The sequence below is a fragment of the Urocampus carinirostris genome, unplaced genomic scaffold, assembly GCF_059441175.1.
Source record: "Urocampus carinirostris isolate Australia breed hairy pipefish unplaced genomic scaffold, RoL_Ucar_1.0 HiC_scaffold_40, whole genome shotgun sequence".
NCBI classification, from domain to species: Eukaryota; Metazoa; Chordata; class Actinopteri; order Syngnathiformes; family Syngnathidae; genus Urocampus; species Urocampus carinirostris.
The window spans coordinates 53,383-70,282 of record NW_028283147.1 but is presented as its reverse complement, the minus strand read 5'-3'; the positions used below and the strand labels follow the sequence as shown (position 1 = coordinate 70,282).

The following is a 16,900-nucleotide window of genomic DNA, read 5'->3' as shown; positions in this document are numbered from 1 at the left end:
AAAGAATCCTTTATTTAAAAGTTCACAATACAATCTGTGTTCAGTGTTCAGATACTTTATGATGAATCCACAGAACTGTAAATACGCCAAAACACCGGAAGAGAACTTAGTCATTTGATTGGGTGAGTGGGAGGGATGGGTGGAGCTATGCAAAAAGTACAAGCATTCCCTCCCATCTCTCGCCAAAGGTAAGCACATAAGGCTCCCTATTCTCAGAATGTTGTGACGTTTTTACAAAATAAATGCTTGCATCTGGTTTTGAAACCAATATGTATGAAAAAAAAAGGTCAAAAGGAGTTGAACCGATCTTGAGTAATTGCAAGAAAGAGACAAGTTTAAAGTGGTCTGTTTGTTGAATTTGGGACAGGGGCTCTGGCATTATTCTCTTTTCATAATTTTTATCAAATCATCAAAAATAAATGTGCTGAAGACTAAGCTTTTGTCTGGGGCGCCGGTTTAGCAATTTAGTAAATTTGTCTTATAATATATGGTGTGGCTCTTTCCCAAAATAAAATTAATATTTTTTGCTTTTATGGCTCTTTGAGTCAAAAAGGTTCCCGACCCCTGCTCTAGAAGTTACAAGTTTGTATCTCCAACAGAGTCTATTTTAGCAGGGGAGTCAGATTTTTTTGCCTGCCCAAATCCTACCACCAATGCTAACTCCTGACTAAAAACTCCAAATGACCCCAAATTCACTGTGCTTACTTATTTATGCCACAGAAGGTTACTCTTCAAGTCACAAGTCTGTGTCTCAAACAGGATCTATTTTAGCAGGGGAGTCAGATTTTGGCAGGTAAAATGCCTGCCCAATTTCTCCCCCCCCATGCTAACTCCTGAATTAAACCTCGGAATGACCCCAAGTGTGGTGTCGTGTAATACACTTCCTTTCCTGCGGTGTCGCTGTATACTAATGTGCAGCCTTGTACTTGTGCTTGAGAACTACCGAGGAAGAAGTTAAGTAGACACTCTATGAATGTACCGTCCGTGCCTGTCCTGAATCTATTACTACAATCCTACTACATAAACAACATATCGGCGACGAAGATGACTTGGATCAGAATCTCACAACCACTTGCTTTGCTTGAAACCCCAGGTGAGCGTACAATGTTGTACATCACGTGGATTTAGATGTTCGAAAATTAGCTGCTAGCATTGACTGCAAACAACATACCGGACAAACGAAAACGTGAACTACTGCTGCACTGTTCAGGCACAGAAGGTCAGAGAATTTTTCTTTCCCTTCCCGACACTGGCACTTCTTACAAATCCGCCTGTGATGCGCCAGAAAACTTTCTTTGTACCGAAGATGAATGTCGTGGCTGAGAGTAGCAAGTTCCGTCAGCGTGCTCAGAGACCGGGCGAGACGACTGGTCAGTTCATTGCTGCATTGAGGGAATTAATTACAAACTGTGACTTGGCACGTTTGCTGATGATATGATTAGGGATCAATTCATTGATCGAGGATCAGAGAACGCTTGCATTGCAGCAAAAACGCCACCGGAGGGCACTCATTAAATCGGCAGCCATTCATTTCCAACGGCTGGATCTATTTCCAATGGTAGCTGCATAGCAGCATAAACGCCACCGGAGGGATCTCATTAAATCGGTGGCCATTCATTTCAAACGGCTGGATGTATTTCCAATGGTAGCTGGCATGCCGCAAAAACGCCACCAGAAGGCACTCATCAAATTGGGCGCCGTTGATTTCCAGAGGCTCGATGTATTTCGAATGGTAGCTGCATTGCCGCAAAACGCCACCGAAGGGCACTCATTAAATCCGCGGTTGTTCATTTCGAACGGCGGGATGTACTTTCAATGGTAGCTGCATTGTAGCAAAAACGCCACCTGAGGGCACTCATTAAATCAGCGGTTGTTCATTTCCAGCGGCTGGATGTAATTCCAATGGTAGCTGCATTGCCGCAAAAACGCCACCGGAGGGCACTCATTAAATCGGCGGTTGTTCATTTCGAACGGCGGGATGTACTTCCAATGGTAGCTGCATTGCCGCAAAAACGCCACCTGAGGGCACTCATTAAATTGGCGGGCATTTATTTCCAACGGCTGGATGTATTTCCAATGGTAGCTGCATTGCCGCAAAAACGCCACCGGAGGGCAGTCATTAAATCGGAGGCCGTTAATTTCCAACGGCTGGTTGAATTTCCAATTGTAGCTGCATTGCCGCAAAAACACCACCGGAGGGTACTCATTAAATTGGTGGCCATTCATTTCCAACGGCTGGATCTATTTCCAATGGTAGCTGCATAGCAGCATAAACGCCACCGGAGGGATCTCATTAAATCGGTGGCCATTCATTTCGAATGGCTGGATCTATTTCCAATGGCAGCTGCATTGCCGCAAAAACGTTACCGGAGGGCATTCATTAAATCGGCGGCCGTTCATTTCGAACGGCTGGATCTATTTCCAATGGTAGTTGCATTGCCGCAAAGACGCCACCGGAGGGCATACATTACATGGGCGGGCGTTCATTTCGAAAGATTGGATGTATTTCCAATGGTAGCTGCATTGCCCCAAAAATGCCACCGGAGGTACCTCATTATAGAGGCGGCCGTTCATTTCGAATCGCTGGATGTATTTCCAATGGTAGCTGTATTGCCAAAAAACGCCACCGGAGGGCACTCATTAAATAGGCGGCCGTTCATTTCGAAAGCCTGGATGTATTTCCAATGGTAGCTGCATTGCCTCAAAAACGTCACCGGAGGGCACTCATTAAATTGGTGGGTGTTCATTTCCAACAGCTCAATGTAGTTCCAAAGGTAGCTGCATTGCTGCAAAAACGCCACCGGGGGGTCTCATTCAATCGGTTGCTGTTAGTTTCCAACGGCTTGATGTATTTCCAATTGTAGCTGCATTGCAACAAAAACGCCACCGGAGGGAACTCATTAAAACGGCAGCTGTTCATTTCCAACGGCTGGATGTATTTCCAATGGTTGCACAGCATTGCCGCAAAAACTCCACCGGAGGGAACACATTAAATAGGCGGGCGTTCATTTCGAATCGCTGCATGCATTTTCAATGGTAGCTGCATTATCGCAAAAACGCCCCCGAAGGGCACTCATTAAATCGGCGGCCGTTCATTTCGAATGGCTGGATGTATTTCCAATGGTAGCTGCATTGCTGCAAAAATGCCACCGGAGGGCACTCATTAAATCGGCTGCCGTTCATTTCCAACGGATGGATGTATTTCCAATGGTAGCTGCATTGCCGCAAAAATGCCACCGGAGGAAACTGATTAAATTGACGGCCGTTCATTTCGAACGGCTGGATGTATTTCCAATGGTATCTGCATTGCTTCAAAAACGCCAACAGAGGGCACTCATAAAATCGACGGCTGTTTATTTCCAACGGCGGGATGTACTTCCAATGGTAGCTGCATTGCCGCAAAAACGCCACCTGAGGGCACTCATTAAATTGGCGGTTGTTCATTTCCAACGGCTGGATGTATTTCCAATGGTAGCTGCATTGCCGCAAAAACACCACCGGGGGCACTAATTAAATCGGCCGCAGTTCATTTTGAATGGCTGGATGTATTTCCAATGGTGGCTGAATTGACGCAAAAACGCCACCTGAGGGCACTCATTAAATCGACGGTTGTTCATTTCCAACGGCTCAATGTGTTTCCAATGGTAGCTGCATTGCCGCAAAAACGCCACCGGAGGGTTATCATTAAATCGGTGGGCATTCATTTCCAAATTCTGAATGTATTTCCAATGTTAACTGCATTGCCGCAAAAACGCCACTGAGGGCATTCATTAAATTGGCGGCCGTTCATTTCCAACGGCTCAATGTATTTCCAATGGTAGCTGCATTGGCGCAAAAATGCCACCGGAGGGGACTCATTAAATCGGCAGCCTTTCATTTCCAAAGGTTAGATATATTTTCAAAGGTAGCCTCATTGCAACAAAAACGCCACCGGAGGCACTATTAAATCGGCAGCCGTTCATTTCGAACGGCTGGATGTATTTCCAATGGTAGCTGCATTGCCGCAACAACGCCACCGGGGGCACTCATTAAATCGGCGGCAGTTCATTTTGAATAGCTGGATGTATTTCCAATGGTGGCTAAATTGCCACGAAAACGTCACCGGAGGGCACTCGTTAAATCGGCAGCCGTTCATTTCGAACGGCTGGATGTATTTCCATGGTAGCTGCATTGCCGCAAAGACACCACCGAGGGCACTCATTAAATAGGCAGGCGTTCATTTCCAACAATTCAATGTATTTCCAATGGTATCTGCATTGCCGCAAAAACGCCACCGGAGGGAACTCATTAAATCGGCGGCCGGTCATTTCCAACGACTCAATGTATTTCCAACGGTAGCTGCATTGCCGCAAAGACGCCACCTGAGGGCACTCATTAAATCGGTCGCCGTTCTTTTCGAACGGCTCAATGTGTTTCCAAACGTAGCTGCATTGCCGCAAAAACGCCACCTAAGGGCACTCATTAAATCGGCGGTTGTTCATTTCCAACGGCAGGATGTATTTCCAATGGTAGCTGCATTGCCGCAAAAACGCCAATGGAGGGCAGTCATTAAATCGGCAGCCGTTCATTTCCAACGGCTCAATGTATTTCCAATGGTTGCTGCATTGCCCCAAAAACGCCAACTGAGGGAACTCATTAAATCGGCAGACGTTCATTTCGAATGGCTGGATGTATTTCAGATGGTAGCTACATTGCCGCAAAAACGCCACCTGAGGGAGCTCATAAGTCGGCAGACGTTCATTTCCTACGGGTCAATGTATTTTCAATGGTAGCTGCATTGCCTCAAAAACGCCATCGGAGGGCACTCATTAAATAGGCGGCTGTTCGGTTTCAAACGGCTAGATGTATTTCCAATGGTAGCTGCATTGCTGCAAAAATGCCACCGAGAGCACTCATTAAATCAGTGGGCGTTCATTTCCAACGGTTCAATGTATTTCCAATGGTAGCTGCATTGCCACAAAAACTTCACCGGGGGGCACTCATTCAATTGGCTGCCGTTCATTTCGAACGGCTGGAGGTATATCAGTTGGTAGCTGCATTGCCGCAAAATGCCACCGGAGGGCATTTATTTAATTGGCTGTCATTGATTTCCAACGGCTGGATGTGTTTCCAATGGTAGCTGCATTGCCTCAAAAACGCCACCGGAGGGTTCTCATTAAATCGGTGGGCATTCATTTCCAAAAGCTGAATGTATTTCCAATGTTAGCTGCATTGCCGCAAAAACGCCAACGAGGGCATCTATTAAATTGGCGGCCGTTCATTTCCAACGGCTCAATGTATTTCCAATGGTAGCTGCATTGCCGCAAAAATGCCACCGGAGGGCACTGATTAAATCGGCCGCCTTTCATTTCCAAAGGTTAGATATATTTCCAATGGTAGCAGCATTGCCCCAACAACGCCACCGGAGGGCACTCTTTAGGTCAGCGGCTATTCATTTCGAGCGGCTGGATGTATTTCCAATGGTAGCTGCATTGCCGCAAAAACACCACCGGAGATTAATCATTAAATCGGCAGCCGTTCCTTTCGAACGGCTGAATGTATTTCCAATAGTAGCTGCATTAGCGCAAAAACGCCACCAGAGAGCACTCATTAAATCGGTGGGCGTTCATTTCCAACGGCTCAATGTATTTCCAATGGTAGCTGCATTGCCACAAAAATGCCACCAGGGCGCTCTCATTCAATTGGCTGCCGTTCATTTCGAACGGCTGGAGGTATTTCAGTTGGTAGCTGCATTGCCGCTTAATGCCACCGGAGGGCACTCATTAAATCGGCGGTTATTCATTTCGAACGGCGGGATTTACTTCCAATGGTAGCTGCATTGCCGCAAAAACGCCACCAGAGAGCACTCATTAAATCGGTGGGCGTTCATTTCCAACGGCTCAATGTATTTCCAATGGTAGCTGCATTGCCCCAAAAACGCCAACTAAGGGGACCCATTAAATCGGTAGACGTTCATTTCGAATGGCTGGATGTATTTCAGATGGTAGCTACATTGCCGCAAAAACGCTACCTGAGGGAGCTCATAAGTCGGCAGACGTTCATTTCCTACGGCTCAATGTATTTTCAATGGCAGCTGCATTGCCGCAAAAACGCCATCGGAGGGCACTCATTAAATAGGCGGCTGTTCGGTTTCAAACGGCTGGATGTATTTCCAATGGTAGCTGCATTGCTGCAAAAATGCCACCGGAGAGCACTCATTAAATGAGTGGGCGTTCATTTCCAACGGTTCAATGTATTTCCAATGGTAGCTGCATTGCCACAAAAACTTCACTGGGGGCACTCATTCAATTGGCTGCCGTTCATTTCGAACGGCTGGAGGTATATCAGTTGGTAGCTGCATTGCCGCAAAATGCCACCGGAGGGCACTCATTAAATCGGCGGTTGTTCATTTCGAACGGCGGGATGTACTTCCAATGGTAGCTGCATTGCCGCAAAAACGCCACCTGAGGGCACTCATTAAATCGGCGGTTGTTCATTTCCAACGGCTGGATGTATTTCCAATGGTAGCTGCATTGCCGCAAAAACGCCACCTGAGGGTACTCATTAAATCGACGGTTGTTCATTTCCGACGGCTGGATGTATTTCCAATGGTAGCTGAATTGCCGCAAAAACGCAACGGAGGGCATTTATTTAATTGGCTGTCATTGATTTCCAACGGCTCAATGTGTTTCCAATGATAGCTGCATTGCCGCAACAAGGCCACCGGGGGGCACTCATTAAATCGGCGGCCGTTCATTTCCAACGGCTCAATGTATTTCCAATGGTAGCTGCATTGCCGCAAAAACGCCACCGGAGGGCACTCATTAAATCGGCCGCCTTTCATTTCCAAAGGCTTGATATATTTCCAATGGTAGCTGCATTGCAACAAAAACACCACCGGAGGCACTATTAAATCGGCAGCCGTTCATTTCAAACGGCTGGATGTATTTCCAATGGTAGCTGCATTGCCGCAAAAACGCCACCGGGGGCACTCATTAAATCGGCGGCAGTTCATTTTGAATGGCTGGATGTGTTTCCAATGGTAGCTGCATTGCCGCAAAAACGCCACCGGAGGGTTCTCATTAAATCGGTGGGCATTCATTTCCAAAAGCTGAATGTATTTCCAATGTTAGCTGCATTGCCGCAAAAACGCCACCGAGGGCATCTATTAAATTCTCGGCCGTTCATTTCCAACGGCTCAATGTATTTCCAATGGTAGCAGCATTGCCCCAACAACGCCACCGGAGGGCACTCTTTAGGTCAGCGGCTATATTCATTTCGAGCGGCTGGATGTATTTCCAATGGTAGCTGCATTAGCGCAAAAACGCCACCAGAGAGCACTCATTAAATCGGTGGGCGTTCATTTCCAACGGCTCAATGTATTTCCAATGGTAGCTGCTTTGCCACAAAAATGCCACCAGGGGGCTCTCATTCAATTGGCTGCCGTTCATTTCGAACGGCTCGAGGTATTTCAGTTGGTAGCTGCATTGCCGCTTAATGCCACCGGAGGGCACTCATTAAATCGGCGGTTGTTCATTTCGAACGGCGTGATGTACTTCCAGTGCTAGCTGCATTGCCGCAAAAACGCCACCGGAGGGCACTCATTAAATCGGCGGGCGTTCATTTCAAGCGGCGGGATGTATTTCCAATGGTAGCTGCATTGCCGCAAAAACTTCACCGGAGGGCACTCATTAAATCGGTCGCCTTTCTTTTCGAACGGCTCAATGTGTTTCCAATGGTAGCTGCATTGCCACAAAAATGCCACCAGGGGGCTCTCATTCAATTGGCTGCCGTTCATTTAAACGGCTGGAGGTATTTCAGTTGGTAGCTGCATTGCCGCTTAATGCCACCGGAGGGCACTCATTAAATCGGCGGTTGTTCATTTCGAACGGCGGGATGTACTTCCAATGGTAGCTGCATTGCCGCAAAAACGCCACCGGAGGGCACTCATTAAATCGGCGGGCGTTCATTTCAAGCGGCGGGATGTACTTCCAATGGTAGCTGCATTGCCGCAAAAACGTCACCGGAGGGCACTCATTAAATCGGTGGCCGGTAATTTCCAACGGCTCAATGTATTTCCAATGGTAGCTGCATTGCTGCAAAAAACGCAAACTGAGGGCACTCATTAAATTGGCGGCCGTTCATTTCGAATGGCTGGATGTATTTCCAATGGTAGCTGCATTGCCGCAAAGACGCCACCGGGGGACACTCATTAAATCGGCGGCCGTTTATTTTGAATGGCTGGATGTAATTCCAATGGTGGCTGAATTGCCGCAAAAACGCCACTGAGGGCACTCATTAAATAGGCAGGCGTTCATTTCCAACAATTCAATGTATTTCCAATGGTATCTGCATTGCCGCAAAAACGCCACCGGAGGGAACTCATTAAATCGGCGGCCGGTCATTTCCAACGACTCAATGTATTTCCAATGGTAGCTGCATTGCCACAAAAACGCCACCGGGGGGCACTCATTCAATTGGCTGCCGTTCATTTCGAACGGCTGGATGTATTTCAGTTGGTAGCTGCATTGCCGCAAAATGCCACCGGAGGGCACTCATTAAATTGGAGGTTGTTCATTTCCAATGGCTGGATGTATTTCCAATGGTAGCTGCATTGCCGCAAAAACGCCACCAGAGAGCAGTCATTAAATCGGTGGGCGTTCATTTCCAACGGCTCAATGTATTTCCAATGGTAACTGCATTGCCACAAAAATGCCACCAGGGGGCACTCATTCAATTGGCTGCCGTTCATTCCGAACGGCTGGAGGTATTTCAGTTGGTAGCTGCATTGCCGCATAATGCCACCGGAGGGCACTCATTAAATCGGCGGTTGTTCATTTCGAACGGCTGGATGTACTTCCAATCGTAGCTGCATTGCCGCAAAAACGCCACCGGAGGGCACTCATTAAATCGGCGGGCGTTCATTTCAAGCGGCGGGATGTACTTCCAATGGTAGCTGCATTGCCGCAAAAACGCCACCGGAGGGCACTCATTAAATCGGTGGCCGTTGATTTCCGACGGCTCAATGTATTTCCAAGGGTAGCTGCATTGCCGCAAAAACGCAAACTGAGGGCACTCATTAAATTGGTGGCCGTTCATTTCGAATGGCTGGATGTATTTCCATGGTAGCTGCATTGCCGCAAAGACGCCACCTGAGGGCACTCATTAAATCGGTCGCCTTTCTTTTCGAACGGCTCAATGTGTTTCCAATGGTAGCTGCATTGCCACAAAAATGCCACCAGGGGGCTCTCATTCAATTGGCTGCCGTTCATTTAAACGGCTGGAGGTATTTCAGTTGGTAGCTGCATTGCCGCTTAATGCCACCGGAGGGCACTCATTAAATCGGCGGTTGTTCATTTCGAACGGCGGGATGTACTTCCAATGGTAGCTGCATTGCCGCAAAAACGCCACCGGAGGGCACTCATTAAATCGGCGGGCGTTCATTTCAAGCAGCGGGATGTACTTCCAATGGTAGCTGCATTGCCGCAAAAACTTCACCGGAGGGCACTCATTAAATCGGTGGCCGGTAATTTCCAACGGCTCAATGTATTTCCAATGGTAGCTGCATTGCTGCAAAAACGCAAACTGAGGGCACTCATTAAATTGGCGGCCGTTCATTTCGAATGGCTGGATGTATTTCCAATGGTAGCTGCATTGCCGCAAAGACGCCACCGGGGGACACTCATTAAATCGGCGGCCGTTTATTTTGAATGGCTGGATGTATTTCCAATGGTGGCTGAATTGCCGCAAAAACGCCACTGAGGGCACTCATTAAATAGGCAGGCGTTCATTTCCAACAATTCAATGTATTTCCAATGGTATCTGCATTGCCGCAAAAACGCCACCGGAGGGAACTCATTAAATCGGCGGCCGGTCATTTCCAACGACTCAATGTATTTCCAATGGTAGCTGCATTGCCACAAAAACGCCACCGGGGGGCACTCATTCAATTGGCTGCCGTTCATTTCGAACGGCTGGATGTATTTCAGTTGGTAGCTGCATTGCCGCAAAATGCCACCGGAGGGCACTCATTAAATTGGAGGTTGTTCATTTCCAATGGCTGGATGTATTTCCAATGGTAGCTGCATTGCCGCAAAAACGCCACCAGAGAGCAGTCATTAAATCGGTGGGCGTTCATTTCCAACGGCTCAATGTATTTCCAATGGTAACTGCATTGCCACAAAAATGCCACCAGGGGGCACTCATTCAATTGGCTGCCGTTCATTCCGAACGGCTGGAGGTATTTCAGTTGGTAGCTGCATTGCCGCATAATGCCACCGGAGGGCACTCATTAAATCGGCGGTTGTTCATTTCGAACGGCGGGATGTACTTCCAATGGTAGCTGCATTGCCGCAAAAACGCCACCGGAGGGCACTCATTAAATCGGCGGGCGTTCATTTCAAGCGGCGGGATGTACTTCCAATGGTAGCTGCATTGCCGCAAAAACGCCACCGGAGGGCACTCATTAAATCGGTGGCTGTTGATTTCCAACGGCTCAATGTATTTCCAAGGGTAGCTGCATTGCCGCAAAAACGCAAACTGAGGGCACTCATTAAATTGGTGGCCGTTCATTTCGAATGGCTGGATGTATTTCCATGGTAGCTGCATTGCCGCAAAGACGCCACCTGAGGGCACTCATTAAATCGGTCGCCTTTCTTTTCGAACGGCTCAATGTGTTTCCAATGGTAGCTGCATTGCCACAAAAATGCCACCAGGGGGCTCTCATTCAATTGGCTGCCGTTCATTTAAACGGCTGGAGGTATTTCAGTTGGTAGCTGCATTGCCGCTTAATGCCACCGGAGGGCACTCATTAAATCGGCGGTTGTTCATTTCGAACGGCGGGATGTACTTCCAATGGTAGCTGCATTGCCGCCAAAACGCCACCGGAGGGAGCTCATTAAATCGGCGGGCGTTCATTTCAAGCGGCGGGATGTACTTCCAATGGTAGCTGCATTGCCGCAAAAACTTCACCGGAGGGCACTCATTAAATCGGTGGCCGGTAATTTCCAACGGCTCAATGTATTTCCAATGGTAGCTGCATTGCTGCAAAAACGCAAACTGAGGGCACTCATTAAATTGGCGGCCGTTCATTTCGAATGGCTGGATGTATTTCCAATGGTAGCTGCATTGCCGCAAAGACGCCACCTCAGGGCACTCATTAAATCGGTCGCCGTTCTTTTCGAACGGCTCAATGTGTTTCCAATGGTAGCTGCATTGCAGCAACAACGCCACCGGGGGGCACTCATTAAATCGGCGGCCGTTTATTTTGAATGGCTGGATGTATTTCCAATGGTGGCATAATTGCCGCAAAAACGCCACCGGGGGGCACTCATTCAATTGGCTGCCGTTCATTTCGAACGGCTGGATGTATTTCAGTTGGTAGCTGCATTGCCGCAAAATGCCACCGGAGGGCACTCATTAAATTTGAGGTTGTTCATTTCCAATGGCTGGATGCAATTCCAATGGTAGCTGCAATGCCGCAAAACGCCACCGGATTGCACTCATTAAATCGGCGGTTGTTCATTTCGAACGGCGGGATGTACTTCCAGTCGTAGCTGCATTGCCGCAAAAACACCACCTAAGGGCACTCATTAAATCAGCGGTTGTTCACTTCCAACGGCAGGATGTATTTCCAATTCAGATTCAGATTCAGATTCAGATCTACTTTATTGTCATTCTAGTACACGTGTATACAGAACGAAATGTCGATGCATCTGACCCCCACAGTTTCCTTGAATGTACAGATATAAATAATGTTGTATTGTATTTTGGCTACGTGTAGTATTTTACCATAGTGCCGATAGTGCAAGAAGAGTAGCTAACCCGATGTGCAAAATGGGCAGTCAGGTTAACAAGTCAGGTACACAGTAACATTAACACTGTAACAATAACGCTGTAATTACAATAGTGCAGAGAGCAATGTGCAAGGAGTGGCAAGCTATAAAAAAAACTGCCAGTAGTGCAAAAGTCAGATTAGCCGCCGTTTAGATTTAAGTTAACTATATGTTAGATTGACCATTTAACAGTCTAATGGCCAGGGGGACTAGACTATTGCGGAGCCTGGTGGTCCTGCACCGCACACTGCAGTACCTCTTCCCAGAGGCTAGCAGAGTGAACAGTCCATGATGGGGGTGAGAGGGGTCCCCGGTAATGTTTTTTGCATGGGATAGGCAGTGCTTCTGGCCAATGTCCTGAATGGAGGGAAGTGTAGTCCCGATTATTTTCTCTGCTGTCCTCGTTACCCTCCTCACACTACCCCAGTCGGTAGCGCTGCAGCCTCCACACCACACAGAGATACAGTTGGTCAGGATACTCTCTATGGTGCCCCTGTAGAATGTAATGAGGGAGGGTGGGGGCAGGTGGGCTCTCCTCATCCTCCGCAGGAAGTACAGGCGCTGCTGTGCCCTCTTAACCAGTGATGCAGTGTTTACGGACCAGGTGAGTTTGTTTGTAATGTGCACCTTGTTGATGCAAAGTGGGGCATGGTTGGGCTGGTTTTTCCTAAAGTCGACAATGATCTCTTTAGTTTTGTCGACATTCAGGACCAGGCTGTTGTCCCTGCACCAGCCCACCAACTGCTCCACCTCCTCTCTGTAGGCCAGATCGTTGTCATCCCTGATGAGGCCCACCACTGTTGTGTCGTCAGCATACTTCACGATGTGGTTTGTGGCGGACCTAGGGACGCAGTCGTGTGTCATCAAGGTGAACAGCAAGGGGCTTAGGACGCAGCCTTGGGGGGAGCCCGTGCTGAGGTAGATGACATCTGAACTGTTCTGACCTATCCGCACTGATTGGGGTCTGTCACAGAAGTCCAGCAGCCAGTTCCGCAGGGGGGTGTTGAAACCCAGGAGTCTCATTTTGTCAACCAGATGTTGTGGGATGATGGTGTTGAATGCTGAACTGAAGTCCAGGAACAGCATCCGCACATGGGTGTTCTTCTCCTCTAGATGTGTCAGGCTCAGGTGAAGCGCAGAGGAGATGGCATCCCTGGTGGAGCGGTTTGTCCTGTAGGCAAACTGAAAGGGGTCGAATGAGGAGGGGAGACTGGAGGTGATGTGCTCTTTAACCAGTCTCTCAAAGCACTTCATTATGATAGGAGTCAGTGCAACGGGCCGGTAATCGTTGAGTGATAAGATCTGGGGTTTCTTTGGCACTGGGATGATGTTGGCAAATTTGAAGCATGATGGTACTTTGGCTTGGTCTAGCGAGGTGTTGAAAATGTCTGTTAGTACACAAGCCAGCTGATCGGCGCACTCCCTAAGTACCCGCCCCGGAATGTTGTCCGGGCCTGGAGCCTTCCTTGTGTTGACCCTTCTCAGGGTCTTCCTCACGTCAGATGAGTCCAGGTGGAGTGCTCTTTCGTCCTGATTTGGAACCGCTTTCGCTGCAGGGGTGCCGTTTTGTGCCTCGAACCTTCCAAAGAATTTGTTGAGGTCATTCAGAAAGTCCATGCTAGTGTTCTGCACTGGGGCGGTGGTTGACTTGTAACTGGTGATGGCCTGAATGCCTTTCCACATATCCCTGGTGTTGGTTGTGCTGAGGAAACGTTCCTGGATTGCCGCAAAACGCCACCGGAGGGCACTCATTAAATCGGCGGGCGATCATTTTGAGCGGCGGGATGTACTTCCAATGGTAGCTGCATTGCCGCAAAAACGCCACCGGAGGGAACTCATTAAATCGGTGGCCGTTAATTTCCAACGGCTGAATGTATTTCCAATGGTAGCTGCATTGCCGCAAAAACGCCAACTGAGGGAACTCATTAAATCGGTGGCCCTTCATTTCGAATGGCTGGATGTTTTTCCAATGGTAGCTGCATTGCCGCTAAAACGCCACCTGAGGGAGCTCATAAGTCGGCGGCCGTTCATTTCCAACGGCTCAATGTATTTTTTAATGGTAGCTTCATTGCCGCAAAAACGCCACCGGAGGGCACTCATTAAATCGTCGGCCGTTAATTTCCAACAGCTGGATGTATTTCCAATGGTAGCTGTATTGCCGCAAAAACGCCATCGGAGGGCACTCATTAAATAGGCGGCTGTTCGGTTTCAAACGGCTGGATGTATTTCCAATGGTAGCTGCATTGCTGCAAAAATGCCACCGGAGGGCATTCATTAAATCGGTGGCCGTTAATTTCCAACGGCTCAATGTATTTCCAATGGCAGTTGCAGTGCCGAAAATCCCCAACTGAGTGCACTCATTAAATCGGCGGCTGTTCATTACCAACGGCTCAATGTATTTTCAATGGTAGCTGCATTGCCCCAACAATGCCACCGGAGGGCACTCTTTAAGTCAGATGCCATTCATTTCGAACGGCTGGATGTATTTTCAATGGTAGCTGCATTGCCGCAAAAACGCCACCGGAGGGTTCTCATTAAATCGGCGGCCGTTCATTTCGAACGGCTGGATGGATTTCCAATGCTAGCTGCATTGCCGCAAAAACGCCACCGGAGGGCACTCATAAATCGGTGGCCGTTCATTTCCAACGGCTGAATGTTTTTCCAATGTTAGCTGCATTGCCGCAAAAACGCCACCAAGGGCATTTCTAAATTGGCAGCCGTTCATTTCCAACGGCTCAATGTGTTTCCAACGGTAGCTGCATTGCTGCAAAAAACGCCACCGAGGGGCACTCATTAAATTGGCGGCCGTTCATTTTGAATGGCTGGATATATTTCCTATGGTGGCTGAATTGCTGCAAAAACACCACCGAGGGCACTCATTGAATTGGCAGGCGTTCATTTCCAACAATTCAATGTATTCCCAATCGTAGCAGCATTGCCGCAAAAACGCCACCGGAGGGAACTCATTAAATTGGCGGCCGTTCATTTCCAACGGCTCAATGTATTTTCAATGGTAGCTGCATTTCCCCAACAACGCCACTGGAGGGCACTCTTTAAGTCAGCGGCCATTCATTTCGAACGGCTGGATGTATTTCCAATGGTAGCTGCATTGCCCCAACAACGCCACCGGAGGGCACTCTTTAAGTCAGCGGCCATTCATTTCGAACAGCTGGATGTATTTCCAATGGTAGATGCATTGCGGCAAAAACGCCACCGAAGGGCATTCATTAAATCGGCAGCCGTTCATTTCGATTGGCTGGATGTATTTTCAATGGTAGCTGCATTGCCGCAAAAACGCCACCGGAGGGTTCTCATTAAATCGGTGGGCCTTCATTTCCAACGGCTGAATGTATTTCCAATGTTAGCTGCATTCCCGCAAAAACGCCACCGAGGGCATTCATTAAATTGGCGGCCGTTCATTTCCAACGGCTCAATGTTTTTCCAATGGTAGCTGCATTGCCGCAAAAACGCCACCAGAGGGCACTCATTAAATCGGCCGCCTTTCATTTCCAAAGGTTCGATGTATTTCCAATGGTAGCTGCATTGCCGCTAAAACGCCACCGGGGGGCAGTCATTAAATCGGCGGCCCTTCATTTTGAATGGCTCGATGTATTTCCAATGCTGGCTGAATTGCCGCAAAAACGCCACCGGAGGGCACTCATTGAATTGGCAGGCGTTCATTTCCAACAATTCAATGTATTTCCGATGGGTAGCTGCATTGCCGCAAAAACGCCACCGGAGGGAACTCATTAAATCGGTGGCCGTTCATTTCCAACGGCTCAATGTATTTTCAATGGTAGCTGCATTGCCCCAACAACGCCACTGGAGGGCACTCTTTAAGTCAGCGGCCATTCATTTCGAACGGCTGGATGTATTTCCAATGGTAGCTGCATTGCCGCAAAAACGCCACCGGAGGGCATTCGTTAAATCGGCAGCCGTTCATTTCGAACGGCTGGATGTATTACCAATGCTAGCTTCATTGCCGCTGTAGGAGAAAATGTAGGTTCGATAATCTTTTAAGTCTTCTTTCGTGATTGAATTAAGTACATCGGAAACCAGCCATGAGGGGGAGCCTTTTATTTCGTCATCCCAAAAGAACTCAGAGAACTCCAGACATAACAATGCTTTTATAGCTTCAGTTTGAGTACAACCCATAAGCGGCCCTAGTCCTCAGTAATCAACAAGGAAGATGCTGTCGTACCCTTATTAGGACATGTTGTTCGCCTCAGTTTGCTCAGAGAGTCCTTGAAGAAGGGCCTTGCAGGTCTCATGCCCTTTTAGGGAAACTCAACTGTCTTGCCAAGGATCTTCTCGAATGATGTCAACATTCCCTCACTACTGTAAGCAATGTAAGCAAGTCTTTCTACATTTCTAAATGTAAGCAACTCTATTCTACAAATGCAAGTCTATTTTCCACAACACCGCAAAAATGCCACCGGAGGGCACTCATTAAATCGGCGGCTGTTCATTTCCAACGGCTGGATGTATTTCCAATGGTAGCTGCATTGCCGCAACAAGGCCACCGGGGGGCACTCATTAAATCGGCGGCCGTTCATTTCCAACGGCTCAATGTATTTCCAATGGTAGCTGCATTGCCGCAAAAACGCCACCGGAGGGCACTCATTAAATCGGCCGCCTTTCATTTCCAAAGGCTCGATATATTTCCAATGGTAGCTGCATTGCAACAAAAACACCACCGGAGGCACTATTAAATCGGCAGCCGTTCATTTCAAACGGCTGGATGTATTTCCAATGGTAGCTGCATTGCCGCAAAAACGCCACCGGGGGCACTCATTAAATCGGCGGCAGTTCATTTTGAATGGCTGGATGTGTTTCCAATGGTAGCTGCATTGCCGCAAAAACGCCACCGGAGGGTTCTCATTAAATCGGTGGGCATTCATTTCCAAAAGCTGAATGTATTTCCAATGTTAGCTGCATTGCCGCAAAAACGCCACCGAGGGCATCTATTAAATTCTCGGCCGTTCATTTCCAACGGCTCAATGTATTTCCAATGGTAGCAGCATTGCCCCAACAACGCCACCGGAGGGCACTCTTTAGGTCAGCGGCTATATTCATTTCGAGCGGCT

The 16,900-nt window shown here is 48.3% G+C and overlaps 1 protein-coding gene across 7 annotated transcripts in view; it reads left to right on the top strand.

Moving 5' to 3' along the window:
• The first annotated feature begins 938 nt into the window (after nucleotides 1–938).
• The window catches only part of LOC148345619 (uncharacterized), a 46,164-nt gene continuing 30,202 nt past the window's right edge, over nucleotides 939–16,900 (top strand). For all 7 annotated transcript variants that reach the window (XR_015848579.1, XR_015848578.1, XR_015848577.1 and 4 more), the window contains exon 1: nucleotides 939–1,093. Coding sequence is in view for 4 of the 7 variants with exons in the window: in XM_088325882.1 (XP_088182008.1) it covers nucleotides 970–1,093 (124 nt within the window). In the remaining 3 variants the exon portion in view is untranslated. The remainder of the gene's footprint in view (nucleotides 1,094–16,900) is intronic.